This window comes from Vigna radiata, unplaced genomic scaffold (assembly GCF_000741045.1).
Source record: "Vigna radiata var. radiata cultivar VC1973A unplaced genomic scaffold, Vradiata_ver6 scaffold_262, whole genome shotgun sequence".
Lineage (NCBI taxonomy): Eukaryota > Viridiplantae > Streptophyta > Magnoliopsida > Fabales > Fabaceae > Vigna > Vigna radiata.
Window position 1 is genome coordinate 209117 of NW_014543980.1, and position 19215 is coordinate 228331.

At 30.0% G+C, this 19215-nt stretch overlaps 2 protein-coding genes across 2 annotated transcripts; one reads left to right on the plus strand and one right to left on the minus strand.

Annotated features, from left to right (window-relative positions):
- The first annotated feature begins 391 nt into the window (after positions 1 to 391).
- Positions 392 to 2234, plus strand: LOC106755096 (transcription factor MYB113-like). The gene is made up of 3 exons (XM_014637194.2): positions 392 to 594; positions 801 to 930; positions 1581 to 2234. Exons 1-3 carry the CDS (start codon positions 495 to 497, stop codon positions 2020 to 2022), a joined length of 672 nt encoding a protein of 223 aa, XP_014492680.1. The 5' UTR covers positions 392 to 494; the 3' UTR covers positions 2023 to 2234.
- A 4960-nt stretch (positions 2235 to 7194) lies between these two features.
- LOC106755104 (copper transporter 6-like) lies at positions 7195 to 8080 on the minus strand. Its single transcript, XM_014637201.2, has one exon. The coding sequence runs from the start codon at positions 7856 to 7858 to the stop codon at positions 7367 to 7369; it is 492 nt and encodes a 163-aa protein (XP_014492687.2). The 5' UTR covers positions 7859 to 8080; the 3' UTR covers positions 7195 to 7366.
- Between the last annotated feature and the right edge of the window lie 11135 nt (positions 8081 to 19215).

Below are 19215 nucleotides of genomic sequence, written 5' to 3' on the forward strand. Positions count from 1 at the left end.
AAGGTAGATGGAATCAGAAGGAAAAACTTTTAGTAGAAATCATTAAGATGGAGCTTGCCCTATTAATTTAAAATTTGGTTTATGATAGAGCCTAATTATCCATGTCGTTAATTATAAGAGTGTCCTAATCCAAATGAGATGACAAATGAACTAGGAACACATATGGGGTGGTTTGGCTTTTAATAGGAATTAGACAAGCTTCTGGTATGAGCAAAGGTCTTGATTTTTCAAATTTCAGGACCACCATCATATACTTATGATGTTTATTTAAAAACATAGAGCATAGCCTCAGAGTTTCAGAAAGAGCACTGGACCATTTACTATGATTTTGAGGCACGAAATGGCATATTGCTACTGCCTTGCTGGCTGTTTGGTACATCGTACAATAAGTAACAAAAGGTGCATATATGCCATACATACATATATATAAAAGCAGTACTAGAGGCTTTAAGACAGTGAGAGAAGAAGGTCCCAGAGTGTGGAGCTGAGAAGAGATGGGTGGTGTTGCGTGGACAGAAGAAGAAGATCACTTGCTCAAGAAATGCATACAACAATATGGAGAAGGAAAGTGGCATCGTGTTCCTTTGCTAGCTGGTAAACTCAATTCAATTCCAATAATTTGTTAACAGTGAAATGGTTTGGTCAATTTTAGCAATTGGTTATGTTTTATGAAATTTATGTATCAAACCAATGCAGAAATTAAAGACTGAGTGACTATGGTTACTTCCTTTTGACATAGAAACATGTTTAGTCCCATTTACAATTCTTTTTTATCTCATAAAATCTGTTGCTTGTTGAAGGTTTAAACAGGTGTCGAAAGAGTTGTAGGCTAAGATGGCTGAATTATCTCCGTCCGAACATCAAGAGGGGAAATTTTGCGGAGGAAGAAGTGGAGATGATAATCAAACTCCACAAATTATTAGGCAACAGGTTACCTTAGAAGTTGTGCTCTTTCTTTCAGTATTTTTCATTATGTAATAGCATGCACCAATGCTTTTGCAAAGATATCTTAATATATGCTGGTGTTTCTGTTTTGTAAACAAGCATAGAGGTATAACATGTACCATATTCATCATCATAGAAAGGACATGAAAGATAGGAGATTAAGTGCTTGTTTGAATCCCTTTTTACTTTCTTGTTTTGGAATCTGTTTCTTTATAGAAATTCCATTCTTTTAAGTAATCAATTTCTTAAAATCCGAAAAATTTTGAAAATTGTTTTCAACACAGAGAAACAAAAGGAAGATGTTTTCTGATCATCTTTTGTTGAAGTGGTAAGAAGACAAATGTAATTACTCAAGAGATTCATGTAGGTATTGAAGTTATTTTATGCTCAAAAAGAAAATCTTTATGTCTTTATATATACAATTTTGAACTCTTTAATTAAGTTCTTATTGTTGGAATTAAAAGAGATAAAAATCTGTATATCTTTCAGCCATTTTAGTCCTTTTTACTTTTAGTTGTTATAATTTTGAATAGCTTTGAAAATATGGCAAAGGAGAAAAAAAATATAGAAAATAAAAGACAAGTTTTGAATAGAGTAAAGGAAGAAGGGTAAGTTGGTTGCATCCCGTGTTTCAGGTGGTCACTGATAGCAGGAAGGCTACCAGGAAGAACTGCTAATGATGTGAAGAACTATTGGAACTGTCATCTGAGCAAAAGACTAAATGCTCAAGAAGCAGAAGATAAAGGTGGAAGCAGAGATGTTGAAGTGATAAGGCCTCAGGCAAGGAATATGGGTTCAAGCTCAGTGAAAAAAAGGAGTGAGGGAGTCCCTCCAAGAGAGAAAGCAGTTGAACAAGAGAGCAGCATGTCCTCACTGACATTTGATGCTGATGGACAGAACCAAGTGGTTGAATCACAGGAAGAGAACATATATGCATGCTTGGACCAACAAGGAATTGTTAATGAATATTCAATGGACTTTCAATTAGAAGGATTTGAAGATATGATGAAAGGAGAGGGGAGTAGCAGCCAATGGGATTGGGGTGATTTGCTCCTTGACATGGATTTGTATAAGTGAGTTTTCTTCTTTTATCTTATTTGACCTCTGTAGATGGTCCATCTCACTACTATCTACCATTCATATAATCATATTCACCCTAACAAGGTTAAGGTTGTGCCACTATTACCCATTCCAACTATGCATATGGCTTTAGACAAGCCATAACTATCAAACACCACTATTTATTTAATGGGCCTATGCCCTTTTTTCACCCTTTTCTTCTTTTTTCACTCTATTTCTCTTTCAAACACCTTCTCTCAACTACTACATTAAATATATTAATTAAAAATCTAATAATTATTTTTTATTCAAAATTATAATTTTACTTTTATGAAAACATTTTCATTACATAGAACCTTTGTGAAGCCACTACATCTTTGACAAGACAAAACATTGATTGTATACATATACTAATTTGTTTATAGGGACAGCAATTTTTATAGTCAACCAAATGACGATAGAGACCCATCACTGATTTTTCATGTACAACACCATGTAACATATATACATAGATAAAAGTAAAACAACACCATTATATTTCATAATTACCATTATCTGATTACATTAAAATATTCTAATAAAAAAATAATGATAATTCAGTATAATTAGAAAAAAAAAACATTTCTTTACGTATTTACCGTTTTCTTTAATTGTCCTATTCCATTGTTAAATAAATCTCTCTATATCTAGATGAGAAGTGTTCCTTATCAAAAATTGGTATGTAAATCTAATTATTAATTGGCAACAAGAAAGGCTGGCTAGATGGAACTCTATAACTAGTAGGTATGTTCACTTATTATATTGATTCATGCTGAGGATAAAATAAAATCTAAACCACTTATTTTTTAATGGGTTTAACTTGATTCTTAACTTTTTCAATTGATATGAATAAAATCTACTCAATTAATTTGGATTAGTTTTACTTTTATAATTCAGATAATAAAATAACTTATTATATGTTTTAAAACTTTCATTTTCACACACTGCCTATTTCATATAAAAGTTTAATTTATTAAAGAAAAGTTATTAATTTATTTATAAATGTTGTAATATATTTCTAAATTCAATATTCTATTCGATCTTTTATTATTAGAGTAATAAAATAGGTAAGTTTAATCCATCTTAATTTTAATTCGACTTGGCATTAATTTGTCAAAAATGAGTGGGGTGATCCACCGTGCTTAGATGGATTAAAAGTTTTGGTCGGTCCCGCTAAAGGACGTGTCAACCTACTAGCTACTTTTTAATTTCATATTTTAATTGAATATATATATATATATATATATATATATATATATATATATATATATATATCAATCAACTTATTAGTTTTTTTTTTTAATTTTATATGTTATTTGAACAGAGAAAGAGAGACTATGCTATGATTAGTATATTAGATCTAACCAGTAGATTGTTTATTATATTGTTTAGATAGTCAAACGTTTAGAATAATGTTTAGTCATGTAACGTATAACAAGTTATTCTAGATGATGATAAACACTATTTTGATAAATAATTTTATTAAACTTCAAAAAATAAAAGGTTTTTAAAACTATCTTGTCATTAACACATTTTTTATATGAATGAAAACTATAATAATAATAATGACAATTATGGTAAAAGAAATTTCATCCACTTTGAATAGCAGGTTAAAGGCATACCTAAAACCAAAAAATTCGAATTACGAAACAAACTCATGAATAATTTAACTAGACCATTTTCCTGAAACTCTCATTTTTGTATTCACTAACATTTCTTCTTAATTTAAAATTTGTAAGATACTTATTCTCAATTTTTGTTTTCCCTCTTCTTATTCACATAAAAAAGCTTAATTTAGCAAACCTAAGTTGAAATAATTTTATTTAAGATCTAATATATAAAAATAAATTACATCTTAATAAATATCTAAATTATTATTTTTAAATATAAAAAAACACTATTATAATCAAAACATTTAAAGCGTAACATTTTAATTAATTATGCCTATAACTTTAATTTATAAATTCATAAATAATAAAAAAAACTTAAAAAAAAGAGATGGAGATTAACAGTTCAAGTGAATTTTTGAAAAAGAAAAAATTAAAGTAGTCACTTAACTGATATCTTCTGCAAAAGAAAGGGCACAAAATCATTAATTGTGTGATGACTTCTTCGTAAATCTGTAAATTGATCGAACAAATACACGATTCTAAGGCAAATAAAAACATCAGTAGATTACGCATTTCGATTAGACGAACCACAATGGTTTTTTTAATAAAAGTAGTGTAATTTTGTTTTAATCAAATTTATTGATATAGTAAATGATTTTTTTCAATTTTTTATGTTTTCGTAAACTTAATCACATATTTTTTATTTTGAGATAATTTTTAATAATTTAATTGGTAAATTAAAAATAATTTTCTAATTTCTTTTACTTTTTTAAAATTCTTTTATATTTTTTTAATTTGAAATAGAAATTTTTTATTTTGAATTTTTTAGTTTATTATATATATATATATATATATATATATATATATATATATATATATATATATATATATATATATATATATATTAAGTAAATATAACAATATTTTATATTTTAGATATTTTTTAATAAATTATCATATTAAATTAAAATATTCATTTTATTTTTTAATAATAAGTTTATCTAATTAAAAATAAAAATACTTTTGGAAGAAGGTAGAAAATCATGTTTTAAAATTAATAGTTTATTAAAATGGTGAAACTTAATTATTTTAATATTAAAAAGTCTCAAGTATAAATAGAATTTTTATAAAAGAGTTTTATTATTTAAAATCACACATTCTTTCTAGAAGCATTGTTTTACAATTTTCTTTTCTTATCTTTAGATTTTTTTTAAATCTTTTGTCTATCTGGCAATAGTGTTGTCCTCATCACAATGGTTGGCCAATCCAGAGCTCGTGGTGGTGTCTCTATCACAGGATCTAGTTCTTCATTTGAGGTGGAGGCGAGATAGAGCTTCGTCATAGTGGGTTGCCTCCTCTGAAGTTTCAGTCGGTCTGTCTCATAGTGTGTCTCTCTATAAGTGGTGATTTTGAAAGTCATTATGGCTTTTGTTGCATCTAATCGGTAGTTCGCGACTGGGAGCACTTGTGGTTCGCAAAATAGGGTAGCGAGAATGAGAGATAAGGGGATGGTTCGCAGAGATAGAAGTAGTGGGCGGGAAATTTGTCACTCTCTTTTTAGACGAATTTTACTGATAAAATTTGTTAATAAGACAAATTTCATTTACCAATGAAAAAATTTGTCGGTAAATAAAATATTATTATCGACAGATTTACCTATAAAAAATTTGTTGATAATAAAACATGTATTACTAACAAAAAATTTCATCGACAAAAAAATATATATTACCAATGGATTTTCATCAATGGATTTTATCAATGAGATAAACTTATTAGTAAAATTCGTCAATATTTTAAATTTACCAACATATTTATTTTAGTTGATAAAATTCCTTTGATAATTCCAATAATTTTTGTAATGTGGTAAAATAATAATCCCCTTATTTATAATTCTACAAAGCTTAAATATCATTACAAATGCATTTATGTTTTGAAGTCCTATATTAAAGGTAGGTATGTATTCGGATAATTAATTATAGTGTTAAGTGTTTGTTTGAATATATGACTTGTTTACATGTTTAGTTTATAAATCAATATATTATGATTAAATTAGGCCAAATCATTTGCACATTAATTTTTCCTTTTACTCTTTTCTGTTTTGTTGTGTTTTTACCATAATTATTTGATAATGTGAACAAATATTGAGGTAAATGATAATACATTTATGATTGAAGACAAGAAAGGGACAAAATATTTTTTATAAATTTTTTAATTATTTTGTATTTTTTATTTTTAAGAAACTCATATATATATATATATATATATATTAGTTATTGTGATGGATAATATATTAATATTTTATATGTTTTTAATTATTTTTTTATCAATTTTATAATATTTTATTTAATAATTTGATACTATTAAATAGGATATTACAATTTTAATATGAAATTAAAAAAATAACAAATAATGAAGAGTAAAAGAAATTAAAATATTAGTTTTAATTAATTAATTAAATTATTAAAAAATATCTCAAAATAAATAGTATATAGAAATAGATTATTGTATTAAAATTTAAGGAAACATGAAAAATTTTATAAAATCCATTCATCACATAATTAAAAATAGTTGAAAAGAAAAAAATAGTAAGTTTATATAAAATTTTACAAATATGAAAGTATAAACTTTAAAAGAGAAAAATATTATAAGAAATTAAAAAAAAAAATATCCTGTGCTAACAGCAGGATATCCATAAATTAAAAGAAAGAAGAAAATTATAATCGTGACGGTAAAATGGAAGTCATTAGTAAGAAAGACGACTTTTATGTAAAAGTAATAATCGTATTTTTGAAATACGAATTCATCAGTTATGTTTGAAAAACATGACTTTACCCATTAGTTAATTTTGTTTTTTTTTTGAAAAAAAATCTACCCATGTTAATGAGTTTGATAAAAGAAATTACACTATCGTAAAAAAAGAAATAACCGCAATACTTCAAAGATCGAGCTTTGCAGATATAAGTCCTCCGTACTTTTTGCAGAATAGACCACTATCCTCGTAACATAAAACCTATTTAGCTTATATAATTATTCCTAGCAAAAAAAAAATATTTATATAAATATGATATTTATAGTTTTTGACAAAGTCTTTTGCTCGAATGAAATAAACATTCTAAAAATTCTACTAACAAATTTAAAAATTACATTATTTCCTTTAGATTTTATTTTATTTTTTTAGATATTTTAGCCTAATTATTGCTTACTTATCTTAACCGATTCACAAATTATCAAAGTTTCACATATACTCTCTCAAATCATAAAAAGGGGAATACCATAAAAGAGAGTTAATTGAGAGAATTATATGTTAGAAAAATCTTACAAATCTCGAACCGCAACTTCTTGATACGTATAAATTCACAATAAAACTAGGAAGAGAAGAGAATGAGAAAAACTAAGGTCATTTGGAATGGAAAAGTGCTCTCTGTTTATAGATCTAGGAAAGAATAAAATAAACAAAATAAATTAAAACAGATAAGTTAACCGTTTCAATCCATAAAATTTGACTGCTGTTATTAATTAATAAAATATTAAAATTGCACAACTTTCCATTACAATAAAATAATAATATTTTACAACATTATATATGCACATGCTAGAAGGTGATGAAAACACAAAACCATACAGTAGAAGAAGTTTAAGAAAAGAAGCATATAATAGGAAATATAAGGTGTGACAAAACCATGTCAGTTGATAAACACATATTACAGAAATGATCAAACATTGTTCCTAACCGAGGAAGACCCTTTGTCTTCTTCCTTATTGACGAGAGCAAGAGCACGAAATTTGGCGATGAAGAAGCCCAAGGTGTGGCCGGCCACCGCAGCTATGAATATTCCACCATTGAAGGACATGACAGCAAGCATGACCATGTAAACGAAGCTGATGCGAAAAAACTGAACAAAAGCTTGCATGAGTCCTCCCACAAGGGGACTTGTCCCTGGTTTAATGAGTGGTTGGTTTGATAAAACCTCAACAGCCATGGTTAAGAAAAACACAAATATGATGGCCAAGATGTACATGCCAAAACTGTTACCAGGCCAACCACGGAAAAGCACCGTGGCCTCTTTGCCCCAGTAGAAACTCATCTGCATCATGCAACATTGCATATCGTTTGTGCCATTAGGCATTGAAGGCATGTCTCCTCCTGGAGACATATCCATCTTACTCATACTGATAAAGAAGAGAGAGAGATGCAAGGATTTCATGGTGGATTGACCCTGCTATTAAAGAAAAGAGGGGCCGATGAAAGTTAACACGGTGATGAAACCTGAGAGTTACGGAAACGTTTTTCTTGTATTTTAGGTTCTTTCGTTGCCTACTATTTTGTTCTTTTCTCATCGTCTTCTGTGAGGGGTGTCACGTTAGTCGGTTTCTTCAACTCTGCATAGAAACCAGTTTTAACAAAAATTATAAAATATGTTCTCATTTGTAACGATTAATTTAATAGCATAAGTTCTCTGTCGTGGTTTTGTTTCTTTCTGTCTGTCACAAAAAAAATGTTTTTTATTTTAAAATTTTAAATCAAAATTACTGAATTTTACTTATTATATCTTTACAGAAAGAAGAGAAAGGGATAAAATATACATGAATGAATGTAAAAAAATAAAAATACATGAGACGAGGGATATACTAAAAAAAATATAAATATAATAATTTTCTTTTTCTTCGTCGTATTGTATTACTGTAACTTCAAACAGTAAATTAAATAAAAAGAAGTAAATAAGAAGTTGGCTATAGATAGTGAAATCTTGGTTACATCGGAGACGAGGAAAAAGTTGAAAGTCTCCTAGAAGATTGAGTAACACATATGATATTTTTTGTGCTAGAGTAAAATGTAATTTAATAATCACTTTAGTTTTGAATGAACATAGGTTGTAACGACATTTGTGTACTCATACTAAGGTATGATTGGGTATTTGCTAGTTTTATAGAAAAGTTTTATTTTATACATATAAGGATAATTTTTCATAATACTTTTCTCTAAATTGTACGGGAATATTTCCTGATGTTTTTATTGAATATTTCAATAGATTCTCTAGTAAAAAAATTAAGTTTTCTCACTTTTACCTTTAGAGAATGAATTTCACCATTCTCAAAACATTTCATTTTTAATATAATTTCCAATAATTTTTTTTTAATTACGACTAAATACAAATAATTATTTAAAAATACAAAAAAATATTAATAATTCAAAATAAGTCAATAAATAATCTCTTGATATTAATTGAGAACATATTAACTAATTTAAAGAAAGAAATAATAGTAGCTTATAACAAAAAATCAAATAATGTAAATGAAAAATAGTTTTTATTGATAATCAATAAAAAAACTCAACTCGCGTAAATAAAAAAGCAGTCGTTCCAATCTTGGTTAGAAAAGTCTTAACTTCAATAAATAATTTCAACCTATGTTGTCTGAAAAAAAATCAACTGATGTAAATTGAAAATAATTTCAGCTGATATGAACTAAAAAAAAATCTTGAATTTAATTGAAAAACATAATTAATATTGATTAACAAATTTATGGTTAATGTTGGTTAAACACAAATTCTTACTTAGCATCAACAATAAAATATCCTCAAGGATATTAATTAAAAAATAAACACGGTTAACTTTAGTTTAAAAGAAGTATTGAATAAAAACAATTCTGAGATTATAACACTCCAATCTTACCTAAATCAATAATCTATGGATCTTTTTCAAGTCGATAAGAACTCAACTAAGATCAAATTGATGAAAGAATACAAATAACGTGAATTTGAACAATATGAAAAAGATTTAAATTGTTATCCTTTGACTATAATTTATTTATTTTTTTAATTTTAAGTATCCCAGTTAATCTTATAAAATACTAAGATTTTAATTTCTTCTGAAATTACCTAAAAAAATTATTTTGTCATTAAAAAATTAAAATAATCTAAAAAAAATGAATGGCCTCTTAATATTTTCCATCCAAACCCGTGTTTATGATAAATATTTATATATATAAAAAAAAAAAAGTGCGTTAGTCAAGTCAAAAGTTTGTTAGTTCTGTTGTTTCTATTTTTCTCAAATGCTGTCTCCTTTCATGTATATAAACTTTTGTGATTATGAATAATATGTGAGGTATAATTGTGCTTTGCTGCCGATGTACTGTATTGTTTTTTATTGTTTTATTCATTAACAAAACAAAAATCTGGGAGTGAGAAGATAAAAAAATGAGTATGAATAACACGAGGGCGTTGCTTCCTAGACCTTCCCATCTGCTCCCTCCACCTCCCCATGTTTTTACATTTTTTTTATTTACATAAATAACCCTTTTGTTTTACCTTTTTATCCTTTTGTTTTACCTTTTCTTTAATTTTTTTTATTACAAAAATAATATTTTTTTTCTTTATTTTTTATCCATTTAACCTTTTTACTTTAAATTCTCTTCTTCTCCAGTATCCGGTTTGCAGCAAAATTACTTTCTCTTCTTCCACATGCAAATTAACGGATCACGAATCCGTAAACGGAATTCAAGATCCGGTGAAATGGAAGAAAGTTTGAATTAGAATGATGATAAATTGGGTTTGAGAAAACCTAAGATGGTGAGTAATGATTTGGTTTTGCCTTGGGGAAGGAAGAAAGAGAGAGATTTAGGTTTGGTTATGTTAATGGTTGGTGCAAATATTCCTTATCATCATCTTTTTTTTTCATCATGGATTTCCTTCTTTTTACGTGTGTGCATTGAAGAGCGAAAGGAAATGATATTAGATTATGATTTCAGATTAAAATAGATAAAAATAAAAATAAATATTTAAATAAGATCAGTTTTGAGGGGGTGGAGGTGGGAGAAGATCTCAAAAGTTTGGAAAGGGGGCTGTAAGCAGAGAGTCGTTGAGGGTTCCTATCATTAAAAATAAAAAATTTAAAAGGGTAAAAAAGGTAAAGAAAAATGTTATTTTTGTAATAAAAAAATTTGAAAATAATTGAGGAGGTAGAAGAAGAAAATGGGGAGGTGCCGGGAGCAGCACCCATAACACGAGCCGATAAATACTTCTTTTTTTCCCAACACAGGCCTTTCAGCAGCCCAACCCAATTTGTATTCAGTTTACATGGTCGAACTCAACCCCAATCATTCTCTGCAATTAGTTTATCGTTTTAATAGTTCTTTTCTTTTCAAAGTTGCTGGTTCATTGATTCATCATTATACTTTGTATTTTAAATTTAATTTATTTAAATATAAATATAATATCATAAATTTGAGTAATCACTTCTTAATACATGGATGTATAGAATATGCATTTTTTTTTCTTATTGCGTATCGTCTCGTACGTTAGGTATTTTATATTTTTTTTTCTTTCTCATAGACATTAATTTACACTATTTTAATTTTGGAATACTTTATAAAATTACTGACTCTTCATAAAAATGTTGGCTTGTTATTCCTAAAACAAATTGTCTTATTCTACATTATCATTTATGGGAATGAATTATCGTATGGTTTTGTGAACGATCAAAATCGTAGTCTCTTTTCTATGCTACATCCACGTGTCTTTCTTGATGTTATCGTTATAAAGCTTATTTTAAACGGCAGTGCTTATCAAGTTAGGATTAGGGGTTAATGAACTCTAATTTGTGGTTCATCAATTCTCAGGCACTAATCCTCATCGTGTTTATGCAATGATATATAGTGGAGAAAAGAGCTGAAGATAAATGTTTTTTTTTTTACAAAATAGGTATTGAATTGTAATGGATTGTTAATATTTTGTGATAATAATCTAATTTTAGAAGCGATTTAAAAATTTAAAAATATATGGTATAATAAATAATAAAAATCTAGAAAGTTATTTTGTAACATCCCAAATATTATATACACATATAATATACTAGGATTCACTATTAGGACATGTGAAAGAAGTTAGAGTATCAGACAACAATATTAGGTGCATACAGTCATCCAATTTAAGGTTGGAAATTTTAAAACTTAAGTACAAGCTTCATAGTTCACCAAAATAAATAACTGGATAAAGGTCTAGGAAGTCTAAGAGTATTTCAAAATATAGATCATGATAAAATAAAAGCTTGAAGTTTGTCAAAATAAAGAAAACTATCTAAAATAAGAACCAGTATATGTCCTAAGAACTAGGAGTTGAGTCCTCTTCAGTCTCCAATGCTTGCTCCAGTGGCACATAATCAGCTTCTACTCACATCCAAAGGATTAGATGATCATCGCAAGGAAGAAGGCAAACACATACAACACATACAAATGCAAGGGTAAGCTAGGTTTCTATAAAAAAAAACCAACCAATTAATGCAAGCCGAATCAATACAATACAAAACATATCAACATATCAACATAGAAGGCATTATCAGTAATCACATCAATTATCCTATCATGTTAAGACCTCTAGACTCGTCTGGACTTAGAATGTATGTAGAGTTGGGGCGGGTTGTCTACTTGTGGTGGGCTTTATTGCTTTGCAAAGCCATTGCCGAGGGGTTTCACCCGACCACACACAAGGTTAGTCCGTTACCGTGGAATAGACATCTAGTGATAGCGCCTACCCTAGGACCTTCCACTACTCTCACCACACATGTCAATCCTCTCTAAGTAAGAATGAAAGACCGTTAGAGTGTTAGGGATAACCCCCCATATGGAAGCCTCTACATTCATTCTAAACACTAAGAATCTCCCCGAGAGATTCTGTAATTACCATCATCAACACACCAGGAAATCATGTTTTATTCCTTTCCCAATTCACATACATTTGAACCACAATTCACAATCGTATTCTTTCCCAACCACACAAGCTATATACATGTTCACATACAAGACATTCCTTAGTCATGTCATAAAAACAACTCATACATACTCAGACATTACATACTTTCATCGAAACATCACTTGTTAACACAAGTTTCTTTCTAACCTTTAATTACCAATACTTAAGTAATTCAAACATCTTGGAGACCCTCACCAATGGCTTCGGAAGGGTCAAAAACCCCCAGAATGACCTAAAGAACGTCCAAAACGGATGTTCAAAACTCCCAAAACGTCAAAAACATAAAAAATACTCAATCTGCCACACAAAATTCGCTCAACGCACCCCCCTTGTGCGCTAAGTGAATTTTGTCTGCAAGGAATGCTAAATTTTGCAGATTTTGACAACCCAACACCCCAAAATTCGTTCTATACCTTTTTATTAACTTCTAACCTTCCTAAATTGATCTATATGATGAATTACACTTGTTTAGAGGCTTACACACCTTCCTAACATCAATCTCTAGTGGTTATGCATCAAATTAGGATTATAAGCTTCAATTTCAGTTATTAAAAGGTTCAATTTCATATTTACTATTTGGAAAGCGTTTCAGGCCATTTTGATACTGCTAATAAGTCACAATTGACTTAACTAAGTGACTCCAATTGCCTAGACCAGACCCTAAGCTCTAACTCTAAAAATTACTAGTCTAGTTCCTTAAATTTTAACTCTATCATTATAATTAACTTAACTGTCTTACTAATAAACTGCATAACTTGAACTCACAACTTTCAACACTCAATTTCCAAATGTTCATACCAGTTCCCATTTCATACATACACCATCATAGAGCTCACAGACCAGAGAAACACACACCTTGGTTCCAAATTAATACCCCCAAATGTCATATATCAGACACAACAGTACATAGCAAATTTCTCAGATATACAGTTTATGTTTCTAAACACACATTCAGTTCATGCACATTTCAATCTACATAAAATTGAAGAGTCTAGCTTCCCTTACCTCTGATTCCAGTAACCAAGCTCACAAGATGGTCAATAGTGCCTCGCAACTTAGGAAACCCTAACGGTGCCTATAAATCATCAATTGATGATAGAATAAAAATTTTAGAACACAGTAACAACCAAAAATTGAAAGAATAAGCAAATGGGTTACATGCAAATCAGATTTGTTGCATGCTAACAGCCCTAGAATGAACAGAAAAGAAGAAAAATCACTCACCAGGTGCAAACAGAAAACTGATCAGTTGAGGATGTTGCTCTTGAAGCTTGGATTGCCTAAGAAGCTTCAGATCAAAGATTCAACGGTTAAATTCTTAGGTTTGGATAGAGAGAAGCTAGAGAAATTTTTGAAGAATAGAGTTGTAGAGAGAGAAAATATTTAAGCGAATGAATAGCGTTTCTTAAAATTTAGGATTTATAGTGTTGTATATGTTAATTTATAAAAATCTGATTCTATCAACTTAATATTTCCATTAACCATTTTAACTCTATTTTTCTGATTGTTACATATTTTAAAAATGCTTTGAATATATTACAAAATTTATTCCATATTATAGTTTGTTAAAATTAATATAATATTAGGTGTTGATATAAATGAAAGGTTCTTTATTTAAACTATAGGATGAAAATGTGAGATGAGGTGCAGGCTGGTTCACTAGTCCATATAAAAAACGTGGAGCAAATTTAAGTATTTTAATCCGTTTGTTTGTTTAAATTCATTCTGCACTTGTAACTCGATCAAGACAATAATAAGACGGAACAGTCTGTATAAAATATGCATTATATTACAACCTCTAAGTCAGAAATAAATCTTTTATTTATTTTTTATATTTTTTTATTCACATTTTGAATCTTTTAAGTTGATATAGTTAGTTAATTATTATAATTTTGTTTTTTAGTTTAGACAATAATTTATTTTATGCTTTTTTATTTAATATGTTTATTTGATATAAATGTTAACTTTATGTTTATTTAACTTATGTCAATTTTATTGGATTATGATAAATAAGTGAAACACTAAAATAAAATTATTGTTACAATAACTTTTATAAATCCATAGATAAATAATTATGTAGGTGGATTATCAAAACTAGCCCGGTTAATCTGATTTGATTTTGTAAAATAAATATAAAATAAACTAAAATAGGACAAATAAACTTATATTGTAATTATTACTACAAGAGTTTATACAAAATAGTGTATTAGAAGTGATAACGTGTTTCAAATAATAAAATTCACTTATTTCAATATTAAAAGTTCAAATATATAAATAGAATTTTAGTTAACGAATTTTATTGTCTAAAAACGTATTATCTTTCTAAAACATATTATAGTCAAATGTTTAAAGATTAGAAAACACTTGAATGATCACTGAGATGAGATTCTAAGTATGCCGAATCCATTTCCGTAGAAGAGTAATTTAGTTTATGCTATTTTTTGTAGTTTGTGCATTTCTCCATATGCATGTAAGGAGTTGTTCCTTTTATATATCATCTGAGTCTTCTATAAGATTATTTGCTGACCAGTGATACTATTAGTTATGTCCTAATCATGATTCTGTTATTTGTAGTAATATATAGAGTTTCTTGAGTAGTGGGAGTCATTCTAGGTTCTTTAGTAGTTTAGTCTTCTAATAAGTAAAGGAAGCTAAATAAATTTGTTTTCAAGTTTTAATGTTATGTGAATTATGCGTGCATGTTTGATGGTATGTGATTGATTGAAAATATTGTTTTAGTTGATTGAATTGCTATTGAAATATGTTAGGAGTAATATGATTGTATGTTTTTAAATTGCTTGAAGTTGGTTGGAATTGGTGTTGAGTTAATGGACTAATCTAGCTAGTTGAGCAAATTAGTGTTCATTTTTACATTAAATCATGTTTTTGAACCAAGCAATAAGTTAGGAATACCAATTTGGTCATCTAAATAGGTTTCTAGTTCATTAGATCATAATTTATAATGTTGAAGATTTCTACTAGGCGCTCAATGCCAGTTTTCACCATTGAGCAACTAATAAGCGAATGTTCTGACAATGACAGGTTACCACTAAGCATCAATTATCATTGTAGGACTCAAACTAATTTTCTTTCTTTTTTGTTGAGCAACGAGTAGGTCTTGTTAAGCGAGCAAAAGTGCAAGAGGTCTACATTGAGGGTTCTCTTTTGCAAAAGCTTTTGCGATGAGCGTCAATTCGAGTGCTAGTTTGTTTTTTTGTGATTTTTATATGCTTGCTTATTTGAAGTGGTTTCTTTGGACGCTATATATGGTTAATGTGAAAATTGTGATGTCTCATGGATTATATTATGACTGTATGCATGAATTAAATATGTTGTGAAAGGAGAAATTTTTTTAATGGTTTCCAGTAGTGTATGTATTGATATAAAGATTCCATATTGGGGTTTATCTTAAAGCTTTAATAACCATCCAATATCAAATAGAGAAGGTTGAGATATGTGATGAGAGGAATATGAGGTTCTAGTCTAGGAACTTTATTTTGGCCAAAGATAGTTGACAAACCAACCTTGTGTGTGTAGGGTTGGGCAAATCATACTAAACTATACTAAACTATAACTAACTATATTATACTAAACTTAAAGAAACTGAACTACTTAAAATCATAATTGAACTATACTGTTTTACAGTTCAATTTTTAAAAACTAAACTTATATAGTTAACTAATAGCTATACTAAATCACTTGTCTCTAAAAGCATATCTTTGCTATTTATATACACTCAGAACGTGGTAAAATGCAAAATAGTAAACGTGGTCATAAGGTGTATTCATTACAATTATTTCATTGGTAATATTTATAATTATGAATATTTATAATATAGAGAAATTACTAAACATTTGATGGCAAAATGCTCTAGCTAGGACAAGCCAAATCTAGAAGCAAATCAAGTCATAAGTTCATGGATGAAGATTGCGAAATTTGGTGGTGGTGAAAGGAGTTGATAGCTCATGGTTTTGATAAGTTGTATGATGATGGAAAGTGTATTTGGGGGGTTCTCTAAGAGAGGTTGGGCCAACTCTTGGAGGAAGGTGGCTAGACGAGGCCACTTGGGTTGCTCTAGCCTAGTGTGACCTTAAAAGAGTAGTATGGCACAAAAGTGGCAGCATAACTTTACTCCAAATCAAATGTGATTACATGATGGAGAACACCTCTACTTATAGGCTAAGGTGTCTCAAAATGGGCTGAAACTTTAACCTAAAAGAGCCACCTTGGTTGTCTTGGAGAGCAAGGAGAAATCCTCTCCAATAAGAGAGAGACAAGTAGCAAAAAAATCCTCTCAAATGAGAGAGTGACATATGGCCACTACCTATGAAAAAACTCTCCATTCCTAGAATGACACATGGCCACTAACTAGGAGGAAAACTCTCCAATGGGAAGTGTCATCAAACTCAAAACCAATAATCTTATGAGCCACAAACAATATATTGTTGGGAAACAGGTAGGCTTCGTTTTAACACCAAGAGGGGGGGGGGTGAATTGATGAATTTTCAAAATCAGAGTCTGTTGGGGGCAAATAGGCAAGTGTACCGAGTCACACAAGTAATATAAAATGGTAAGACCAAGTATCATATCCCAGAGGACTCTCGGCACTGAACAGTTGTGTGAAAACAAGATTAATTAAGACTTAAAATAACGAAGATCATAGATTTGTGGTGGAAAAATAATAAAGAAAATAAATTGTAATTGATCAGTGGCAAAAGAGCATAAAGTTGAACGGAGGTTGATTTATATGAGATGGCTATGTTGTTGGGGTTAAATTTCACCAAGTTCCCTCTCATGTATATAAGAATTCCTCTGTATTCATTAATGCTAACGTCCCTCACGAAAACACTTAAACCCGATCCCTCGGTCAATAAGTTTGTCCCTAATTACCAGTTCATGCAATCCCTAGCATTCCCAGTAAAAAGATATGAAGATCAAGAGGTTAAGACGACTAAGACTCATACCCTCATCCTTGAGCAATATAACCCTTAGGAGTAATTCAACAAGGACCTGAATTGAAAGGAACCTCCCGGCACTCATGCAATTCACAGATAATGCTATTGCATAAGCAAGAATAAAGCAGATGAAGTACTCTAACAAATAATGAAATAAAGCATATGGAATTAAGAACAAATTCAAATACATGAGAGTTCACAAGGTTACATCATTCCCCAACAACAAATAGAAATTAGTTCCCCAAAGACATGGGGGAACCTATGAACAACGGAAGAAAAGAAGAATAATGGAAGACTAAGAATTGGCTAGGAGTGTATTGGATGCTCTCTTCTGCCAGGGATGCAAAACCTAGAGTCCCAGGGTCCTTTAAATAGTGCCAAAAGTGTCCCAAAATGCGGCCCGGTCCAAAAGAATCAAATCAAAGCAGAATCAGGACCCGATCCATGTCAAATCACGCTCAAGCGTCATAGGGAGCTCGCCCAAGCGTGAATCAAGGCTCATGTGGCGCTTGGGCGCCAGTTTTCCTCGCCTGGGCTACAAGGGTCCGTAACCCAGGCGACCAGCTTGCTGTTTTCGCGTTTTGGCCGCCTGGGCTTCGCTTGGGCTTCGAGTTTTCTCCCTTCTTGGTGCCTTTTTGACCCCTTTTGAGCTCCATCTTCATGGCTTTTCACTTCCTCTTCCAATATTGCTTCAATCTATGTTAAAACAAGGGGAATTTGTTATAAAATAGTTAAAATCAACCTCAACTCTCTTATTCACACAATTGACTGAAAATATATGAGTTCAAGCAAGTTTCTAAGTCAAAAAGTGTGCTTTTAGTATCAAAATCACATAGCAAATAATAGTATTTTAATCCGTTATCAGAGTCTTTTCACAATCTTTGATACAAAGTACAAAACTTTACAAACTTTCTTGAGTTGCTAGTAATAGAAAATTAAGTGGATCGGAAAATCAAAGTAGAGTACGTGAATTGTAAAGTCGACTCAATGTAAAAGAGTAGGGATAGTGAATTCAAATGCGGGTTTTTATACTGGTTCGGCTTCAATTCCTACATCCAGTGTCCTTCCAGTACCAGGAAGCAAATGCACTATAATGGTCAAGGTTTTTACAACAAGGCTTTTATAGAGACCTCCACGTCAAAAATATAAAACACCTCTCTAACCCTCTAACCAAAATATAGGCAAACCACACAACAAGACTTGCAACAAGATATCCCCTCTCTTGCAATCTGCAACACACTTTGAACAATCCTCAAAGTGTACCAGACTCCACGAGTCTAACCCCTGTAGTCACAACAGGTAACACAACAATCACCACGGATGCCAACAAGAATCTTGATCAACCTAGAAACACCTCAATTGTGCAGATTTTGATCAAGCAATGAGCGCGATACAATCCTCCTTCAGAAACTCTTCAAAGAAAGATCACAATCGTGTTCTTGATGAGTTCTTGGAGCTCTAATCTTCAAAGAAACAATCTGAAACAGAATATGAAAATGTTATATTTCCAAAGTTCTTTGAAACAACTTAGGTTTCGTCTATTTATAGATTTCTATAAATCTGACGCTCCTGCAGTCGATTATGCTAATAATACAGTCGAATGTCTTATAACAGTTATAATAGTTAAGTCAAAATAGTAGCAGTCCAGCCAAACAAATTAATTCCTCATTCAATACAGTTGACCAACATTCAGTGCTCAACTAACTTTTAAAAATATAGTCGTTACTGTTCATGATCATAAGAGAATTCCAAATCAAGCAACTAATACAGTCGAATGTGTGGCACACACAAACGACTTCGACACTACAGTTCACTTTGAAATTCTTTTCAATGCAAAATCTCACATACCACTGTTTCTGAA

Excerpts from the sequence above, each read along its gene's own strand:
- LOC106755096 (XM_014637194.2), top strand. The coding sequence starts at position 495 with ATGGGTGGTGTTGCGTGGACAGAAGAAGAAGATCACTTGCTCAAGAAA. Across the intron at positions 595-800 it reads TCGTGTTCCTTTGCTAGCTG|GTTTAAACAGGTGTCGAAAG; the intron begins GTAAACTCAATT and ends TGCTTGTTGAAG. Across the intron at positions 931-1,580 it reads CACAAATTATTAGGCAACAG|GTGGTCACTGATAGCAGGAA; the intron begins GTTACCTTAGAA and ends CCCGTGTTTCAG.
- LOC106755104 (XM_014637201.2), bottom strand. The coding sequence starts at position 7,858 with ATGAAATCCTTGCATCTCTCTCTCTTCTTTATCAGTATGAGTAAGATG.